Source organism: Neoarius graeffei, chromosome 17 (assembly GCF_027579695.1).
Source record: "Neoarius graeffei isolate fNeoGra1 chromosome 17, fNeoGra1.pri, whole genome shotgun sequence".
Classification (NCBI taxonomy): Eukaryota; Metazoa; Chordata; class Actinopteri; order Siluriformes; family Ariidae; genus Neoarius; species Neoarius graeffei.
The window spans coordinates 43174317-43194457 of NC_083585.1; the positions used below are offsets into that span (position 1 = coordinate 43174317).

General features: G+C 39.5%; 2 protein-coding genes across 4 annotated transcripts in view; both read left to right on the top strand.

Annotated features, from left to right (window-relative positions):
- Window positions 1-355: 355 nt before the first annotated feature.
- On the top strand, window positions 356-10402 carry LOC132864739 (uncharacterized). Its single transcript, XM_060898154.1, has 4 exons — window positions 356-624; window positions 1296-1344; window positions 5962-6375; window positions 9789-10402. The coding sequence occupies exons 1-4, from the start codon at window positions 565-567 to the stop codon at window positions 9953-9955; spliced, it is 690 nt and encodes a 229-aa protein (XP_060754137.1). The 5' UTR covers window positions 356-564; the 3' UTR covers window positions 9956-10402.
- A 4014-nt stretch (window positions 10403-14416) lies between these two features.
- The window catches only part of si:dkey-238d18.4 (TBC1 domain family member 25), a 55320-nt gene continuing 49595 nt past the window's right edge, over window positions 14417-20141 (top strand). For all 3 annotated transcript variants that reach the window (XR_009656881.1, XM_060944254.1, XM_060944253.1), the window contains exon 1: window positions 14417-14893. Coding sequence is in view for 2 of the 3 variants with exons in the window: in XM_060944254.1 (XP_060800237.1) it covers window positions 14611-14893 (283 nt within the window). In the remaining variant the exon portion in view is untranslated. The remainder of the gene's footprint in view (window positions 14894-20141) is intronic.

Consider the following 20141-nt stretch of genomic DNA (forward strand, 5'->3'; position numbering starts at 1 on the left):
TCAATAAAGCTTAAAAACTGAAAGCTTTTTAACATTTAAACACATAAACCACTGCTGTTATACTGCTGTTGATGCTTAATTAAAACTTTCAACAGTACATCCATCAATGTTTTTAACAAATTACATGATGAATATATTTAATTTAAGGTTTAAAAAGAGAAAACTCACACTGACGAGAAGAGATGTCTAAAGCTGAGCAGCCAGAAGTCCTATATTTTGCAATATTTACTTGACAAGGTTTTTCTCTCTTTTCTTGCAAAAAACTTCCTGTTTCTCCATACCCACATGGGTTAAGAAACACTGAGGAAGTTTTTGTTAGTATGAAAGGCCAACCAAAATCAATAAAGCTGTAGGATTTAACAGTCCTCACAATGAACTGAAACTACTCACTATATGCAACGACTAGTTATGAGGTGACGCCTGAGACCACATAACTCTCCTCTGTTATGTGTTGTGCAACACTGGGATGGATTTATGAAACGCAGCTCAACACGGAAATGATGGCTTAATTTTACAAACGTGTGAAAGCCCTCATCTCATGTGACATTTGTTCCCTCAAAGCACATGTTCTTAGAGGCAGATAAAATCTTGCAACAAAAAGCTCTGTTTTTGGAGGGGAAAGAGGTAAGTCACAACTTTAAACTCGTCGTATATACAGACAACATGGATGAAACATGCATCGTAGCAACTGGATTTCCAAATGTAAATTATGCCAAGCTGATCGTTTACCGTAGGTGTACGTTAGGCACGCTGAACACACACTGCACTTGTAAAAGTAAATGAAATGTGTATTCATTATTAAGTTGTTAGGTGTAACATAAATACAGAAAAGGGGAAATGAACACATCCTGCTGTGCTTTCTCTAATAAACTATTGCTCAAAGAGATGGCAAAAGGTTGATAAGTGGCATGCTGAACAACTGAAAATGATTTTCTTTAAAGTTCAAATTAACCTTTTACTTTAAGTAAAATCCTCAAATTTAGCTCTTGTTTTGAATTATTCAGTATGCACAAAAGAAGTGAAAACTGTTTAATCAAAGTTAAAGCATCATAAGCTTAACCCTCTGATGCATTGTTTGAATGCAGGTAAACGCCTGAATTGTATTATTTACTAATTAGCCTTGTGTTTACAGCTGTTATTTTTCAGTCTGGATGCATTTATGGCAGGACATTTCATTTCTCATGTGTGCCAATCAGCTTTTGCATAAAAATATACCACTAGTAGTAATGTTCGTGGCAGGAGCAAGATGATGTTATATGATGTGATTATGTTATGCTGGCTTTTCTTTCATTCAGGAAGAGATGCGACCTAATGAGCTCCTTTTTGCTGTAATCCATCTTTCAGGTAATATGTTTGGCTATATTTAAAGTTCTCACTATTTTGGATACAATATTGTACTATAAGCATTTGTTTAATTACTGGTCCAAAAATATATAACATACCACTTTACGGAAACATCTCACACAGTACTGTGTAAAAGCCTCAGACCCCCTATTTTTTTTTCAGACAAACTTTGTTAAAGATTTCTATTTTATGACTTCTACATTATCGAGTCAGTAGAAAAACATTTTCAAGTTCCAAACGTTCGTTTTCCAACACAAATTAGATGTTACAGGGAAAAAAAGTTTGTATCTGAGCAGCATATTACATAAGAGAGCAATTTTCAGATTAAAAAAGAAAACATCATGAAGGCTGCTGGGTTTTGGTGCAAAATTAAGAAGCGAATATGACAGTCAAAGTGTCCAGAAGAGCTGTGGCTGATTCTGCAAGATGCTCAGTAGAACCTACAGCTCATTTCCTTATCAAACTGCACTCACTGCAGCTGAGACTAACTTTTTTTTTAAGCAAAGGGCCGTCTCACACCAAATATCAGCTTTGTTTCATTTATTATGGCTTACTGCTGTTTATAGTTTTTGTTGATTTAATGTTGAAACCTTTCATTTCATTTTTTAAGCAATTTTTGGTCTACAACATTTCTTTACATGTGTCTAAGACTTTTGCACAGTACTGTATATTTCACATGTAATTACAGTTGTGGTCAGAAGTTTACATACAGTGGCATGAATGTCATCTTGGATATGAATGTCATGGTAATATTTGGGCTTTCAGTAATTTCTTTGAACTGTTCTTCTTCTGAGTCAGAATGAATGTACAGCATGCATCTTTAATAAAAAAAAAAACACTAGAATTTGGTGCACAAGTTTTAATTTTCTTTGGGGTTTCTGAAGTCAACACAGGGTCAAAATTATAGATGCAGGGTAAAATATTTACATATGCTCACTTAGATTATTAATTCAGAGGTGCTGAAACTTCCAAAATGTCTCTTATCTTGCCAAGGCCGAGGTCTCTCAACTTCCTGTTAGTGATCATGATTGACTACAGCTGGTAGTTTTTCTGTGGTCTCATATAAAGGGTTTGTTTACAGCGCTCATTGGATTGAAAACACACAGTAAAATAGGAAAGTCCAAGGAGCTCAGTGCAGATCTGAGAAAGAGGATCACAGATGTACACAACTCCAGATTGTCTCTTAGAGCCATTTCTAAACAACTGCAAATTCCAAGATCAGTTCAAACAATTTGTATCCAAGTTATTGTGAGGTGTAGTCACTTTGCTGAGCCACTTTGCTTCAGGAAAACCCAAACTGTCACCCTCAACTGAAAGGAAATTGGTTTGGATGGTCAGGAACAACCTGAGAAGCACCATGGCACAGCCCTGCCATGAACTGGAAGCTGATGGATCACTGTCTACAGTTCAGATCACCATGGACTAAGAGGCTGCTGTCCAAGAAATAACCCCCTGCTCCAAAACTGACACCTTCAAGCTTAACTAAAGTTTGAAGCTGACCACACAGACAAAGAAAAAGCCTTCTGGAGGAAAGCTGTATGGTCAGATCAGACAAAGATTGTGTTGTTTGGCTACAATGACCACCATGTACAGAGGGACACTGTACAAGCTGGTAGTGGTGGTAGGATCATCATGCTCTGGGGCTGTTTTGCTGCCAGTGGAACTGGTTCATTGCACAAAGTGGATGGAATAATGAAGAAGGAGGACTACCTCAGAGTTCTTCAGCATAAACCATCAAAAATTTGAATATGACTTGGGACTTGAGAGTTACAACAGGACAATGAACCCAAATACGCATCAGAGCTGGTTGTGGAGGCTAAAGCAGGCTAACATTGAGCTTAAAACAAGCCCTGACTTCAAACCTATTGAAAATATATGGACCGTGCTTATAAGTCGAGTCCATGCCAAGAAAAATAAATAGTCAAGTTTATTTGTATAGTGCTTTTAACAATAAACATTGTCGCAAAGCAGCTTTACAGAATTTGAATGACTTAAAACATGAGCTAAATTTATCCCTAATCTATCCCCAATGAGCAAGCCTGTGGCAACGGTGGCAAGGAAAAACTCCCTCAGACGACACAAGGAAGAAACCTCGAGAGGAACCAGACTCAAAAGGGAACCCATCCTCATTTGGGCAACAACAGACAACATGACTATAACATTAACAGTTTTAACATGAAGTCAGTTTCGTTGATGTTATAACTCTTCATTGATGGAAACTTGAGTGCAACTGTTCATGACAACTGCAGTCCTAAAGTTAGCAAGTCAGCTGTAGTCCTCAGCCATAAAAGCATTATGTAAGTATCGAGAGCATCCTCCAAGTGTGATTTTCAACTGTCCACATGGAGCCGTCCTCTGCAGGAGCGATGCGATGAGACTCCAACCAGACACAGGGCACCAGGATGGATCAGGCAGGTCTGAGAAGGAGAAGGGGTCAGCATCTCGATCCCAGGACCAACATGTAACTCAGAGGGACAGATTGCCGGGGGGGGAGAGACACAGGTTGTTAGGTATGCCCAATGTCACCTGAATAAGTAGGAACAGTGTACATACTGCACTGAGTACAAGCAGGGACTCCGGCAACTAACTATGACAGCATAACTAAAAGGGGAGAGCCAGAAGGTAACACAGGCATGAGGGAACCCCGGGACATAAAGCAGCCAGCCACTACACCGTCAACAAACTCGAGTGAGCAAGCGAGTGGGGGACTGACAGCATCCATACATCCCAGTTTACCAAAACACTATGTCTGAGGACCCTCCAGATCTACACCTTTACCTCATAAACACCATTAACAAAAGGCTTGACTAAACAGATATGTTTTCAGCCTAGACTTAAACACTGAGACTGTGTCTGATTCCCAAACATTACTTGGAAGGCTGTTCCATAACTGTGGGGCTTTGTAAGAAAAGGCTCCACCCCCTGATGTAGCCTTCACTGTACGAGGTACCAGCAGATAGCCTGCACCTTTTGATCTAAGTAAGCATGGCAGGTCGTAGAGGACCAGAAGTTCACTCAGGTACTGTGGTGCAAGACCATTCAGTGCTTTAAAGGTCAATCGTAGTATTTTATAATCTCATCTCATCTCATTATCTCTAGCCGCTGTATCCTGTCCTACAGGGTCGCAGGCAAGCTGGAGCCTATCCCAGCTGACTACGGGCGAAAGGCGGGGTACACCCTGGACAAGTCGCCAGGTCATCACAGGGCTGATGCAGTGTGGATAAGACAGGGGTGATGTGGCCATATTTTCTAGTTTTAGTAAGGACTCTTGCTGCTGCATTTTGAACTAACTGGAGCTTGTTTATGAACTTATTGGAACATCCAGACAGTACGGCATTACAATAATCCAACCTGGAGGTAATGAAAGCATGAACTAGTTTTTCCGTGTCATGTAGTGACATTAAATTTCTTATCTTAGCAATATTTCTGAGATGAAAGAAAGCTATCTGGGTAATGTTATCAATGTGAGTTTCGAATGAAAGACTGGGGTCAATAATCACTCCGAGGTCTTTTACTGCTGCACGTGAAGAAACAGAAAGGCCATCCAGAGTCACTGTGTAATCAGAAAACTTACTTCTAGCTGCATGTGGTCCTAGTACAAGTAGTTCAGTCTTGTCAGAGTTAAGCAGAAGGAAGTTAATAAGCATCCAGTGTCTAATGTCCTTTACACATTCCTCAATTCTATTAAGTTGGTGTCTCTCATCAGGTTTTGCAGAAACATACAACTGTTTCTGCAAAACTAAATAAATAAACTTAATTGAACTCTACCAATTCTACCATGAAGAGTCATGAAATATCCACCCAGAATTCTGTGAGAAGCTTGTTCATGGTAAACAAAAATATTTGATCAAGGTGAATCTTGCAAAGAGACATTTTACCTAAATATTAGGTGTGCTGTATGTATATTTTTGATCCTGTATGTATAATTTTGATCCTGTGTTGATTTCGGAAAACCCAAAGAAAATTAAAACTTGTGCACCAAATTCTAGTGTTTTTTTATTTATTAAAGATGTATGCCGTACAATCATTCTGCCACAGAAAAATAACAGTTCAAAGAAATGACTGAAAGCCCAAATATTGTCATGACATTCATATCCAAGATGACATTCATGTCACTGTATGTAAACTTCTGACCACAACTGTAGGTGAATATGTGAAAAATAATAGCATCTTACTGACATGTGAAAAACTAACAATAAATAAATCTTGTGGACAAAATTCAGAGGTGGAAAGTGAACGCATGTCCTGCATGTGAAAAATTATATGAATGTTAAAAGAAAAGGATTGTCTAGAAAAATAAATATGCACTACATGTGGAACAAGTGAACACTGTGAAATTAGTGTGAAATTATTGTAAGAGTCTATCTATCTATCTATCTATCTATCTATCTATCTATCTATCTATCTATCTATCTATCTATCTATCTATCTATCTATCTATCTATCTATCTATTGTAGGTAATGATCAACAGCTTACTATATAAAGATTAATTTGGTCTTTGTGTGCGATGAGAAAATGTGAAATATGCATAAATAAAGAGTCAGAAATATATTTCTATCTAGAATACTTGAAATTATTTTTAAATGACGGTTCTTACACTCTGTGTCCAACTATAGCATTTGTCTGTAGTCACGTATTTGTGGAACAGCAGCCAACCACTGTCCATGTCACTGAGGGAGAAAATGTTACCCTGTCCTGTCATATCCATGCAGATGAAGAAGGGAAAATTTCTAAATTCCGTGTACAGTGGTACAGGGAGGGTGCTGATGGACAACTCCACGAGGTCGTAACCCTTTCCCAGTTCAGAGGAAGGTTGCGTGAGAATGCTAATAGCAGTCAGCAAAGTGCAAGCCTTTCACTCTTCATGCTCGAGCTAAATGACACCAGCAAGTACTTCTGCAATTTCATCTACCGGATTGATCAAAAAATACTGCAGCATTATGCAAATGGCACAATCCTCATTGTTCAAGAGCCGGTGACTACAGACACAACCATCCTCAGTACCACAGATAATACTGTTAATAAAACTGGTAAGGAATACTTTATTATTATTATTATTATTATTATTAAGGATCTACAACCCCAAATCAGAAGAAATTGTAACAGTATGTTGAAATTAAAACTGAATAATACATAAGAAACTCTACAAACTGTTTGTGTGTGTGTGTGTGTGTGTGTGTGTGTGTGTGTGTGTGTGTGTGTGTGTGTGTGTGTGTATTATATATTACACACACACACAGAGTTGTGGTCAGAAGTTTACGTACAGTGACATGAATGTCATGGCAATATTTGGGCTTTCAGTGATTTCTCTGAACTGTTGTTTTTCTGTGGCAGAATAACTGTACAGCATACATCTTTTAAAAAAAACTTGAATTCGGTGTACAGTTTTCTGAAATCAACACAGGGTCAAAAGTATACATACAGCACACCTAATATTTGGGTAAAATGTCGCTTTGCAAGATTCACCTTGACCAAACATTTTTGTTTATCATGAACAAGCTTCTGCCTGAATTCTGGTTAGATATTTTATGACTCTTCATGGTAGAATTAGTAGAGTTCAATTAAATTTGTTTTTTTTTTCTTGGCATGGAATTGACTTATAAGCACGGTCCATATATTTTCAATAGGGTTGAAGTCAGGACTTGTTTTAAGTTTAATGTTAGCCTGCTTTATCCTCCACAACCAGCTCTGATGCATGTTTGGGTACACTGTCCTGTTGTGACTCCCAATCATGTTCAAGTTTCCAATGGTTTGAGGTTATGCTGAAGAATTCTGAGGTAGTCCTCCTTCTTCATTATTCCATCCACTTTATGCAATGAACCAGTTCCACTGGCAGCAAAACAGCCCCAGAGCATGATGATCCTAACCACCACCACCACCAGCTGGTACAGTGTCCCTCTGTAAATGGTGGTCATTGTGGCCAAACAACTCAATCTTTGTCTGATCTGACCATACAGCTTTCCTCCAGAAGGATTTTTCTTTGTCTGTGTGGTCAGCTTCAAACTTTAGTTAAGCTCGAAGGTGTCAGTTTTGGAGCAGGGAGTTACTTCTTGGATAGCAGCCTTTTAGTCCATGGTGATCTGAACTGTAGACAGTGATCCCATTTGCTTCCAGTTCATGGCAGGGTTGTGCCATGGTGGTTCCCAGGTTGTTCCTGACCATCCAAACCAATTTCCTTTCAGCTGAGGGTGACAGTTTGGGTTTTTGTGAAGCAAAGTGGCTTGGCCAAGTGACCACACCTCCCTGTAACTTACATACAATTATTTGAACTCATCTTGGAATTTGCAGTTGTTTAGAAATGGCTCTAAGAGACATTCTGGAGTTGTGTACATCTGCGATCCTCTTTCTCAGATCTGCACTGAGCTCCTTGGACTTTCCCATTTTACTGTGTGTTGGTCAATCCCATGAGTGCTGTAAACAAACCCTTTTTATGAAAGCACAGAGAAGCTACCAGCTGTCATCAATCATGATCACTAACAGGAAGTTTAGATACCTCGGCCTTGGCAAGGATAAGAGACATTTTGGAAGTTTCAGCACCTCTGAATGAATAATCTAAGTGAGCATATGTAAATATTTGACGCTGTATGTATAATTTTGACCCTGGGTTGATTTCAGAAATCCCAAAGAAAATTGTGCACCGAATACAAGTTTTTTTAAAAGATGTATGCTGTACAATCATTCTACCACAGAAAAAGAACAGTTCCGAGAAATCATTGAAAGCCCAAATATTGCCATGACATTCATATCCAAGATGACATTCATCTCACTGTATATAAACTTTTGACCAGAACTGTGTGTGTGTAAAAATAGTTTTTATAATTTTATATATATATATATATATATATATATATATATATATATATATATATATATATATAAATAAATAAGAGAGAGAGATACACCTTATCTTTTAGACAAACCCAGCTTTGTTCACTAGAGAAAATCCAATATTGTAGTTTCATTAATTTAACAACTTATTTATGCTTTGATAAAATTGCATGTGCAATATTTTCCTTTATGAGCAAGTCCTAATGTAAACAGTTTAATGAAACTTCTCTTCTTAGCCTACATATTAAGCCTATTCTGTTGTTCATATGACCCTGACGGTATATTACAGCCACAAATCAGAAAAATTGGGAACGGTATGTTGAAATTACAGTAAAACTGAAACCACTGATTGATTTGTGAATAACCTTTGATCTGTATTGCACTCAAATCATTTGTTGACATTCCCCGTTTCAAATCGCATCATTATTTAATTTTTTTTTTTTAACCTAGTCACTAGCCCTAAATTCCCCCTTCCCAACTTTTTTGGGTTTTTTTGGAATGTGTATCAGGCCTGAAACACAGGAATGGATATATATTCACAAATGAAATGAAATTGACCAGATAAAACATGAAATATATTGGGTTCATACTGTCTGCAATGAAATGCAAGTCAAAGTAAATTTAGAAATCACTGCTTTCTTTTGTTTATTTGCATTTTCCATACCATCCCAAGTTTTTCTGATTTAGAGTTGTATATTGCACTCAAAAAAAAAAGCAAACTAGTCCTAGGATTTCTGCCATATGTTCAAAATAAAAGGGCCATCACCTGCCAGTCAGTTCTAGCCATCTCATCTCATCTCATTATCTCTAGCTGCTTTATCCTGTTCTGCAGGGTCGCAGGCAAGCTGGAGCCTATCCCAGCTGACTACAGGCGAAAGGCAGGGTACACCCTGGACAAGTCGGCAGGTCATCACAGGGCTGACACATAGACAACCATTCACACTCACATTCACACCTACGGTCAATTTAGAGTCACCAGTTAGCCTAACCTGCATGTCTTTGGACTGTGGGGGAAACCGGAACACCCGGAGGAAACCCACGCAGACACGGGGAGAACATGCAAACTCCACACAGAAAGGCCCTCGCCGGCCATGGGGCTCAAACCCGGACCTTCTTGCTGTGAGGCGACAGCGCTAACCACTACACCACCGTGCCGCCCCAGTTCTAGCCAATCAATCCTTAATTTACTCAAAAAACTATATTGCATGACATATTAAATCGATTAAAGGTATGGTCAGGACTTGATTCTGAGGTGATGTGCGAGGTTTGGGTTTTCCTCAGGAGCTGTAAATCACATGGAGTTGAAATTTAGTGTCTGGCATATTTGTGCTAACTGGGTTTTAAAAAAACACACACACACACAAGGCCGCAGTCAGCCAATCAGCATGTATTTTACATGGTTTGCATTAATTTACAGTTACAAAACTTGACAAGTATGGATTTCTATGGTCCCTCTGTTGTACTGTGTAACTCTATTTGCTGTAACTATGCAACTGGACATTTTGGGCCCTATTTGCACTCCCAATGTGCTTGGACCCCACAGACTGCCACTTGAGACATCCCTAATTATTACTACATCCATTATTATTATTATTATTATTATTTTCATTTTCAGATGCTGATACTGAGAACACCACCACAGAAAATACCCTTCTCACATTCCTTATTGCTCTTCCATTATCATTAAAGTTTGTGGCAACGGTTTTTATCGGCTTGTATACTTTGTTTTCCTATACATCGATTGTTATTTCTTGTACTGGTTTACATATAAACGTAAGGTGACATCTTTCTAAACGGCTCTGTATGTACAACTCCTGTTTTTCATCCAACATAAGCGAATCTTATGACTCATAAACACCCACAGATCATTACCATACATCAAAAGGTCGTTCTGCGCATAAATATTATACAGATGGCAATCCTTGATGTGTATTCTGACTTGCGGTTTCTCACACATGTTCTCAATCATGAAAAAAGGTGTCAAATATCTGTCGATGCTGCAAATATTTTTTCCTCCCAGGACATCATTGACAGTGTGAACACATGTCATGATGAAGATGTTAAGGACATGACAGATGGAATGCCCTTTACTTCATAAATGTTTGAGTCTGTTATACAATTTTAAATGCTGTGCTGATTCTGGCAGTGTTTCTACTGAGATATACTGTACTGATCTAGTGTTTTTATCTGAGATTATTGATACTGACAATAAAACAATTGATTTTTTAACAGTATAAAATGTGTCATATCTATTATAGCTTAATCAAAAAAGACTTTTAGATGAATTAAAATAAATTTTGACTTAATTTGATCTGAAATACTTCAGATTATTGGTATTTTATGCTCACGTTTCCATTTTAGGACTTTTGGTCAGGAATGTAAGTGTGAAATAACCGAGTGAAATAATGAAGAAAAGAATCTAATGTTAATTATTAAAGTTTTCAAGAAACAAAACACACAAGATACATATACCAGAAGCAGGAGTGCTGTAAAAAGGTGGGCCTGAGGATAATTCCATGGACTCTGAGTAGACAGGGGGCCCAGAGTGACCATGCATGATGAAAATTATCCAGGAGAACCAAAGTTGTCCAGCGAGAGGAGGCTCAATGCATTAAATCATAACAGAACCCCCGGACAGAGACAGGACAACAGCCAAGGAAAGAAAGCAAAAGGAATGTGATGAACATTAAATTCCAAGTGATACAATTAAAGAAACAACAAACAAATATGGAAATTAATTAATGAATAGGATGCACTGCTTCTGTTATAAGGTTAAAGGTCTTGTATATTTCCACACGGTGGGTTTTCCAAAATCAGCAAGTTTTTTTCACCCACTTACTGTTTGAATAACTGTCACCACCATCCTTGTTGACCATTTAAATGGAAAAATTTACTCTAATTACTGAACCACACATATTGCATTTTTTCACAGCTGTTAAAAAGCATGATTCACAACCATCTGTAGATATCGCTCTGCCCAAACAGCAGTTCAGTTCATGTGCAAAATACACTGCAGCCATCAAAGTAGCATACATATGCATATTAAAAATGAAATCTGAAATAATATTGTCAAATTACCAACATAGGTCTTCTTCCAACAAGAACATTTCTTTTCCAAAATATGTTTACTGATGTAGTAACCTTCCCTAAAGTTTACAACAGAGCAATCCATCTTGCTGCCATTTGAATATATGATACTATACTGTATATACATTGTAAAAGAATAATTACAAATCAAAAGTGCTATGGATTAGCCTAATGATAAATGTGAATAATTACATGATCAGATGAGCAACACTACACCCCAGGGTAAATGCAAACCAAACTAGAAGGGCACTCAGTAGAGAGCATACCTCCACCAAGCCACATATAATCGACATCAAAATCAAATCACTTGAACCTAGGATAATATTAAAGCTGTACACCAAATTTCATCCAAATCCATTCACTACTTTTTGAGTTACACTGGGAACAGACAAAAAAAAAAAGCCCGGATCCGCAGACATATCCGGATTTGCATCAAAATCTAAACAAGTGTTCCTTGGCCCATGGCTCACCTTTATTCAAAATTTCATCAACATTTCATCAAAAGCTGTTCACTACTTTTTGAGTTATGTTTGGAACAGACAAAAAATCCTGGATCCAAATACATATCCAGATTTGCATCAAAATCTAAATGAGTGTTCCTTGGCCCATGGCCCACCTTTACTGAACATTTCATCAAAATTTGCATCAACATTTCATCAAAATCTGTTCACTACTTTTTGAGTTACGTTTGGAACAAATAAAAAAATCCTGAATCCACATACATATACAGATTTGCATCAAAATCTAAACAAGTGTTCCTTGGCCCATGGCCCACTTTTACTTAACATTTCATCAACATTTCATCAAAATCTGTTCACTACTTTTTGAGTTACATTTGGAACAGATAAAAAAAATCCTCAATCCACATACATATACAGATTTGCATCAAAATCTAAACAAGTGTTCCTTGGCCCATGGCCTAACTTTACTGAACATTTCATCAACATTTCATCAAAATCTGTTCACTACTTTTTGAGTTATGTTTGGAATAGACAAAAAAATATCCTGGCTTCACATACATATCCGGATTTGCATCAAAATCTATGCAAGTGTTCCTTGGCCCATGGCCCACCTTTACTCAAAAGTTCATTAAAATCTGTTCCCTACTTTTTGAGTTATGTTTGGAACGGACAAAAAAAAAATCCTGGATCCACATACATATCTGGATTTGTATCAAAATCCAAGTGTTCCTTGGCCCATGGCCCACCTTTACTCAACATTTCATCAAAATTTCATTAAAATCTTTTCACTACTTTTTGGGTTACGTTTGGAAAAATTAAAAAATATCTTGAATCCACATACATATCCAGATTTGCATCAAAATCTAAACAAGTGTTCCTTGGCCCATGGCCCACTTTTACTTAACATTTCATCAACATTTCATCAAAATCTGTTCACTACTTTTTGAGTTACATTTGGAACAGATAAAAAAAAAAAATCCTGAATCCACATACATATCCAGATTTGCATCAAAATCTAAACAAGTGTTCCTTGGCCCATGGCCCACCTTTACTCAACAGTTCATTAAAATCTGTTCCCTACTTTTTGAGTTATGTTTGGAACGGACAAAAAAAAAATCCTGGATCCACATACATATCTGGATTTGTATCAAAATCCAAGTGTTCCTTGGCCCATGGCCCACCTTTACTCAACATTTCATCAACATTTCATTAAAATCTTTTCACTACTTTTTGGGTTACGTTTGGAAAAATAAAAAAATATCTTGAATCCACATACATATCCAGATTTGCATCAAAATCTAAACAAGTGTTCCTTGGCCCATGGCCCACTTTTACTTAACATTTCATCAAAATCTGTTCACTACTTTTTGAGTTACATTTGGAACAGATAAAAAAAAAATCCTGAATCCACATACATGTCCAGATTTGCATCAAAATCTAAACAAGTGTTCCTTGGCCCATGGCCCACCTTTACTCAACATTTCATCAACATTTCATTAAAATCTTTTCACTACTTTTTGGGTTACGTTTGGAAAAAATAAAAAATATCTTGAATCCACATACATATCCAGATTTGCATCAAAATCTAAACAAGTGTTCCTTGGCCCATGGCCCACCTTTACTCAACATTTCATCAACATTTCATTAAAATCTTTTCACTACTTTTTGGGTTACGTTTGGAAAAAATAAAAAATATCTTGAATCCACATACATATCCAGATTTGCATCAAAATCTAAACAAGTGTTCCTTGGCCCATGGCCCACCTTTACTCAACATTTCATCAACATTTCATTAAAATCTTTTCACTACTTTTTGGGTTACGTTTGGAAAAAATAAAAAATATCTTGAATCCACATACATATCCAGATTTGCATCAAAATCTAAACAAGTGTTCCTTGGCCCATGGCCCACCTTTACTCAACATTTCATCAAAATTTCATTAAAATCTTTTCACTACTTTTTGGGTTACGTTTGGAAAAAATAAAAAATATCTTGAATCCACATACATATCCGGATTTGCATCAAAATCTAAACAAGTGTTCCTTGGCCCATGGCCCACTTTTACTTAACATTTCATCAACATTTCATCAAAATCTGTTCACTACTTTTTGAGTTACATTTGGAACAGATAAAAAAAAAATCCTGAATCCACATACATATCCAGATTTGCATCAAAATCTAAACAAGTGTTCCTTGGCCCATGGCCCACCTTTACTCAACAGTTCATTAAAATCTGTTCCCTACTTTTTGAGTTATGTTTGGAACGGACCAAAAAAAAAAATCCTGGATCCACATACATATCTGGATTTGTATCAAAATCCAAGTGTTCCTTGGCCCATGGCCCACCTTTACTCAACATTTCATCAAAATTTCATTAAAATCTGTTCACTACTTTTTGGGTTACGTTTGGAAAAAATAAAAAATATCTTGAATCCACATACATATCCAGATTTGCATCAAAATCTAAACAAGTGTTTCCTTGGCCCATGGCCCACCTTTACTTAACATTCCATCAAAGTCCTTTCTCTACTTTTTGAGTTATGTTGGGAACAAACAAACAAACAAAAGGAAGCAAAAACATAACCTCCTCTAACACAGTTGGCGGAGCTAAAGGTCTCACCAGCAGAGGGAGTTTAATGTTGTTCTAAATAAGACCATGAGCTCTGGAGCCTGAGGAGTTTGTGGTCATGTGAGAGCAGGAGAGCTGAGTTTACTTTAAACCTGTCAGCTTTCAAAGGGCTGCGGGTTCGAGCGCTGTGTGTGGACCGGGCCAGGGATCAGCACCGGTTTGCTTTTAATGCTTCATGCACGTGACTGAAGACTTTGTATGAACCCATGTCGGGTGTTTTGCTGGGCTTCCACTCGGTGACCAACTCTTCAGCCCGAATATGGAGAGCTCGGGTTCACACACGGTCAGCGCACCTCGTGATGCGGCTCCGTTGGAGGGGAAAATTACATTCAGCTCGGCATGGAAAGAAAACCGAAACAGAAGAAGTGCCATCTCTCACACGGGAAAGTCACTGAGAACTGACAGCGACATATCCCACGTGTCACGTGTCGCCCCCGTGACGTCACCCATATCCGCTTTGCAGCGCGTGAACCTGCCCGGGGTGATGGACGCAGAGGGCAGAGTGGACGAGTCCAGACTGCGGATACACATATTCAAAAACGGTAACATTACACCGGGGATGATGTGTCCCACTAGTGAATTCACTTTATTAGGAACACCTAGCATGTAGGCTGTCTATGGCAAGTCGTTTTAATATTTAATAACTATTGCAGATCTCCGTGATTCAGTTCTTTCTAGTCAAAAAGAACATTTCAGACCTACAGTGGCATTCTCCCTTCCACAACTGTCATTTCAGATATCCAAACGTCATTCTCCCTCGGACAAATGACGTCACTTTTGCCGGTCATGTTTTAGAGGACAGCGGGGAGAGTTGTGAGAGGGGAGACTTGGAACAGTTTGCATTCCCGTAAATTAATTCCAACCAGTCACGTTTTAGATCAACCTTTCTCAACTGGGGTGCCGTCAAAAAATTACAGTGGGGCAAAAAAGTATTTAGTCAGCCACCAATTGTGCAAGTTCTTCCATTTAAAAAGATGAGAGAGGCCTGTAATTTTCATCATAGGTACACTTCAACTATAAGAAACAGAATGGGGGGAAAGAATCCAGGAAATCACATTGTAGGATTTTTAATGAATTGATTGGTAAATTCCTCGGTAAAATAAGTATTTGGTCACCTACAAACAAGCAAGATTTCTGGCTCTCACAGACCTGTAACAACTTCTTTAAGAGGCTCCTCTGTCCTCCACTCGTTACCTGTATTAATGGCACCTGTTTGAACTCGTTATCAGTATAAAAGACACCTGTCCACAACCTCAAACAGTCACACTCCAAACGCCACTATGGCCAAGACCAAAGAGCTGTCAAAGGACACCAGAAACAAAATTGTAGACCTGCACCAGGCTGGGAAGACTGAATCTGCAATAGGTAAGCAGCTTGGTGTGAAGAAATCAACTGTGGGAGCAATTATTAGAAAATGGAAGACATACAAGACCACTGATGATCTCCCTCGATCTGGGGCTCCATGCAAGATCTCACCCCGTGGGGTCAAAATGATCACAAGAATGGTGAGCAAAAATCCCAGAACCACACGGGGGGACCTAGTGAATGACCTGCAGAGAGCTGGGACCAAAGTAACAAAGGCTACCATCAGTAACGCACTACGCCACCAGGGACTCAAATCCTGCAGTGCCAGACGTGTCCCCCTGCTTAAGCCAGTACATGTCCAGGCCCATCTGAAGTTTGCTAGAGAGCATTTGGATGATCCAGAAGAGGATTGGGAGAATGTCAGATGAAACCAAAATAGAACTTTTTGGTAAAAACTCAACTTGTCATGTTTGGAGGAGAAAGAATGCTGAGTTGCATCCAAAGAACACCATACCTACTGTGAAGCCTGGGGGTGGAAACATCATGCTTTGGGGCTGTTTTTCTGCAAAGGGACCAGGACGACTGATCCGTGTAAAGGAAAGAATGAATGGGGCCATGTATTGTGAGATTTTGAGTGAAAACCTCCTTCCATCAGCAAGGGCATTGAAGATGAAACGTGGCTGGGTCTTTCAGCATGACAATGATCCCAAACACACCACCCGGGCAACGAAGGAGTGGCTTCGTAAGAAGCATTTCAAGGTCCTGGAGTGGCCTAGCCAGTCTCCAGATCTCAACCCCATAGAAAATCTTTGGAGGGAGTTGAAAGTCCGTGTTGCCCAGCGACAGCCCCAAAACATCACTGCTCTAGAGGAGATCTACATGGAGGAATGGGCCAAAATACCAGCAACAGTGTGTGAAAACCTTGTGAAGACTTACAGAAAACATTTGACCTCTGTCATTGCCAACAAAGGGTATATAACAAAGTATTGGGATGAACTTTTGTTATTGACCAAATACTTATTTTCCACCATAATTTGCAAATAAATTTATTTAAAAATCAGACAATGTGATTTTCTGGATTTTTTTTTCCTCATTTTGTCTCATAGTTGAGGTATACCTATGATGAAGGCCTCACTCATCTTTTTAAGTGGGAGAACTTGCACAATTGGTGACTGACTAAATACTTTTTTGCCCCACTGTATATATTCTAACATTGAAATAAATAAAATGAATTAAAATTCCAGGGTGGCACGGTGGTGTAGTGGTTAGCGCTGTCGCCTCACAGCAAGAAGGTCCGGGTTCGAGCCCCGTGGCCGGCAAGGGCCTTTCTGTACGGAGTTTGCATGTTCTCCCCGTGTCCGCGTGGGTTTCCTCCGGGTGCTCCGGTTTCCCCCACAGTCCAAAGACATGCAGGTTAGGTTAACTGGTGACTCTAAATTGACCGTAGGTGTGAATGTGAGTGTGAATGGTTGTCTGTGTCTATGTGTCAGCCCTGTGATGACCTGGCGACTTGTCCAGGGTGTACCCCGCCTTTCGCCCGTAGTCAGCTGGGATAGGCTCCAGCTTGCCTGCGACCCTGTAGAACAGGATAAAGCGGCTAGAGATGATATGAGAATTAAAATTCCAAAAAATTATAGTTACACGAATGCAGATCATCGCCGCCTCATGCATCATCAAAATTTGTCTCACGGCCCCCTTTCCCATGTCACAACATCACTGCCGGGGTCAGCGTATGGTCAGCGTGACTGCGTATATTTTATATGGGGGTGCCTTGAGAATTTGCATACTTCTGAAGGGTGCCGTGACTGAAAAAAGGTTGAGAAACGCTGTTTTAGATGACATCAAATGTTAGGTTTTGCCCCTTAGAGTAACCTACTTCCTTTGGAACCGTGAAACTGGACACTGCAGTCAGGTCTGTGCAGTTCAATATTTTTGTCAACCAAAACTTGTATTTTCTACTTCACAGTCCACCTCCATTCTATGGTGTAATGTATGCTAGAGAATTCGGGATTTGTTAGGAATGAAAGTCTGTCGTCTAGAGTTATCAAATATATAGTATTAGTTATTAAACTGTGGGCGGCACGGTGGTGTAGTGGTTAGCGCTGTCGCCTCACAGCAAGAAGGTCCTGGGTTCGAGCCCCGGGGCCGGCGAGGGCCTTTCTGTGTGGAGTTTGCATGTTCTCCCCGTGTCCGCGTGGGTTTCCTCCGGGTGCTCCGGTTTCCCCCACAGTCCAAAGACATGCAGGTTAGGTTAACTGGTGACTCTAAATTGACCGTAGGTGTGAATGTGAGTGTGAATGGTTGTCTGTGTCTATGTGTTGGCCCTGTGATGACCTGGCGACTTGTCCAGGGTGTACCCCGCCTTTCGCCCATAGTCAGCTGGGATAGGCTCCAGCTTGCCTGCGACCCTGTAGAAGGATAAAGCGGCTAGAGATAATGAGATGAGATGAGTTATTAAACTGAAATTTTGTGGGGAAAACATTGAAAGATTTTTTTTTTTTTTTCAAAATGACCAGATGGGGAGAGTTGGGACAGTTCATGGTCAATGCTCGAAAAAACGCGTGCCCGATCGTCCGAGACGACTAAAGTATGTGCAAGGACGAGTAAAACTTTAATCATAACCGTCCAATCAGAAGACAAAAGTTAGTGCTGGCAACCTAAGCAACACAGGCAACTGCTCCATGATGCAGGTTTGAACTGTCAGTCCAGCAGTAGCATATTTCAATTATTATTATTATTATTATTATTATTATCATTCTGCAAAGTGAATCACGTATCGTGACATCTGACTCCTCCTCAAAACAAAGTTCACCTATGTCTATTGAAAAGCTTGTTTTCCTGGACTGGTTCCTGTATAAAATTTATCCTACCAAGTGTCAGAGACATTGACTGTATGCTCACTCTGTGTTAAGAGAGCAGGGAACCAGTCTAAAGTAGCTTGTCTCATTTCACAGGAACTGTGTTAAGGTTTATTCATCAACACGACAATATAGAAAAGTACAAAAAAAATATTTTGAGGAAACCATTCATTTCCTTGTTTTTGGTCATAATTTGTCAAAGTATGTGTGTGTTCAAGTGTACTGGAAAAGCTCGGCTCAGAGGGGTCCACGTAATTACACCAATTGGCTAAGGGTGACGAGGGTCAAGGACATCATGTGCCAGCAGCGCGATTGAAGCGGGCAGGTGTCAAACTTGGAACTTTTATATCACGATTGGAGTTAATAATAAATGATATCGCTGGATAATGTTCCTTACCTCTAACCAGTATATACATATTACAATTTATTGTTTTTGATGGTTTCATATATTTCGTAATTATATAATTTTTATTTTCTAAATATTTATCAACATAAGCGGCACGGTGGTGTAGTGGTTAGCGCTGTCGCCTCACAGCAAGAAGGTCCGGGTTCGAGCCCCATGGCCGGCGAGGGCCTTTCTGTGCGGAGTTTGCATGTTCTCCCCGTGTCCGCGTGGGTTTCCTCCGGGTGCTCCGGTTGCCCCCACAGTCCAAAGACATGCAGGTTAGGTTAACTGGTGACTCTAAATTGACCGTAGGTGTGAATGGTTGTCTGTGTCTATGTGTCAGCCCTGTGATGACCTGGCAACTTGTCCAGGGTGTACTCCGCCTTTCGCCCGTAGTCAGCTGGGATAGGCTCCAGCTTGCCTGCGACCCTGTAGAAGGATAAAGCGGCTAGAGATAATGACATGAGATGAGATGAGATTTATCAACATACCGCCCATATGGCACAGGAGCCTGTGATTGATGGACAGCCAACAAAGGGTGTCTCCCCTTGGTTGTAAATTGTGACATAAAAATCATAAACACATACAGGGCCCACTGAATGGCTGTTCACATACTGAAGCCAAGCGGAGCTGTCCGGCATCTGTTACTGTTGTCCAAAGAAAACTACAGCTAAAAAAGCTCTACTACCGGATTACTTGGACAATCTTAGCCAGAAAGAAGTGAAGGACAGATATACACGGAAATTAGTTTATTAGCGGTTATGATCCATATAAAATTCCTCGAAACGACTGGAGTGACAGTGTAGATTTGTGGCCTAGCGTTAGCATTAGCTACATGTTGGAATATACATTCTTTTTCCCGAAAAGTCCAGACACGGAAGAACAGTTTAAAAAAAAAAAACTACAGAAACAAGAAAACCTTCTTTGTGCAAAGACTTTTTCCCAACATCAGCTTTTGGGAACAGAATGTTGCAAAAGCCAAAGCATTTACTCTCAAAGGGCTCTGACCTAAACTGTGGGCTAGATGGTATCCCCACCCCTCCATGTCTCATCAACCCCAAGGACATGTAGTTACACAGCTATGTATCTGCACTCTGTCATTTATACAGTGATGCTTATTATTGTTAAAACAATATCTGAAGTGTTGTTATCATGGGTGCAAGTTTTCCGGCATGTGCCGGAAGCTCCGGTTTTTTCAGTTCTGAAAAAGTCATTTTTCCAAATCGTGTAAATCCGTTAAGA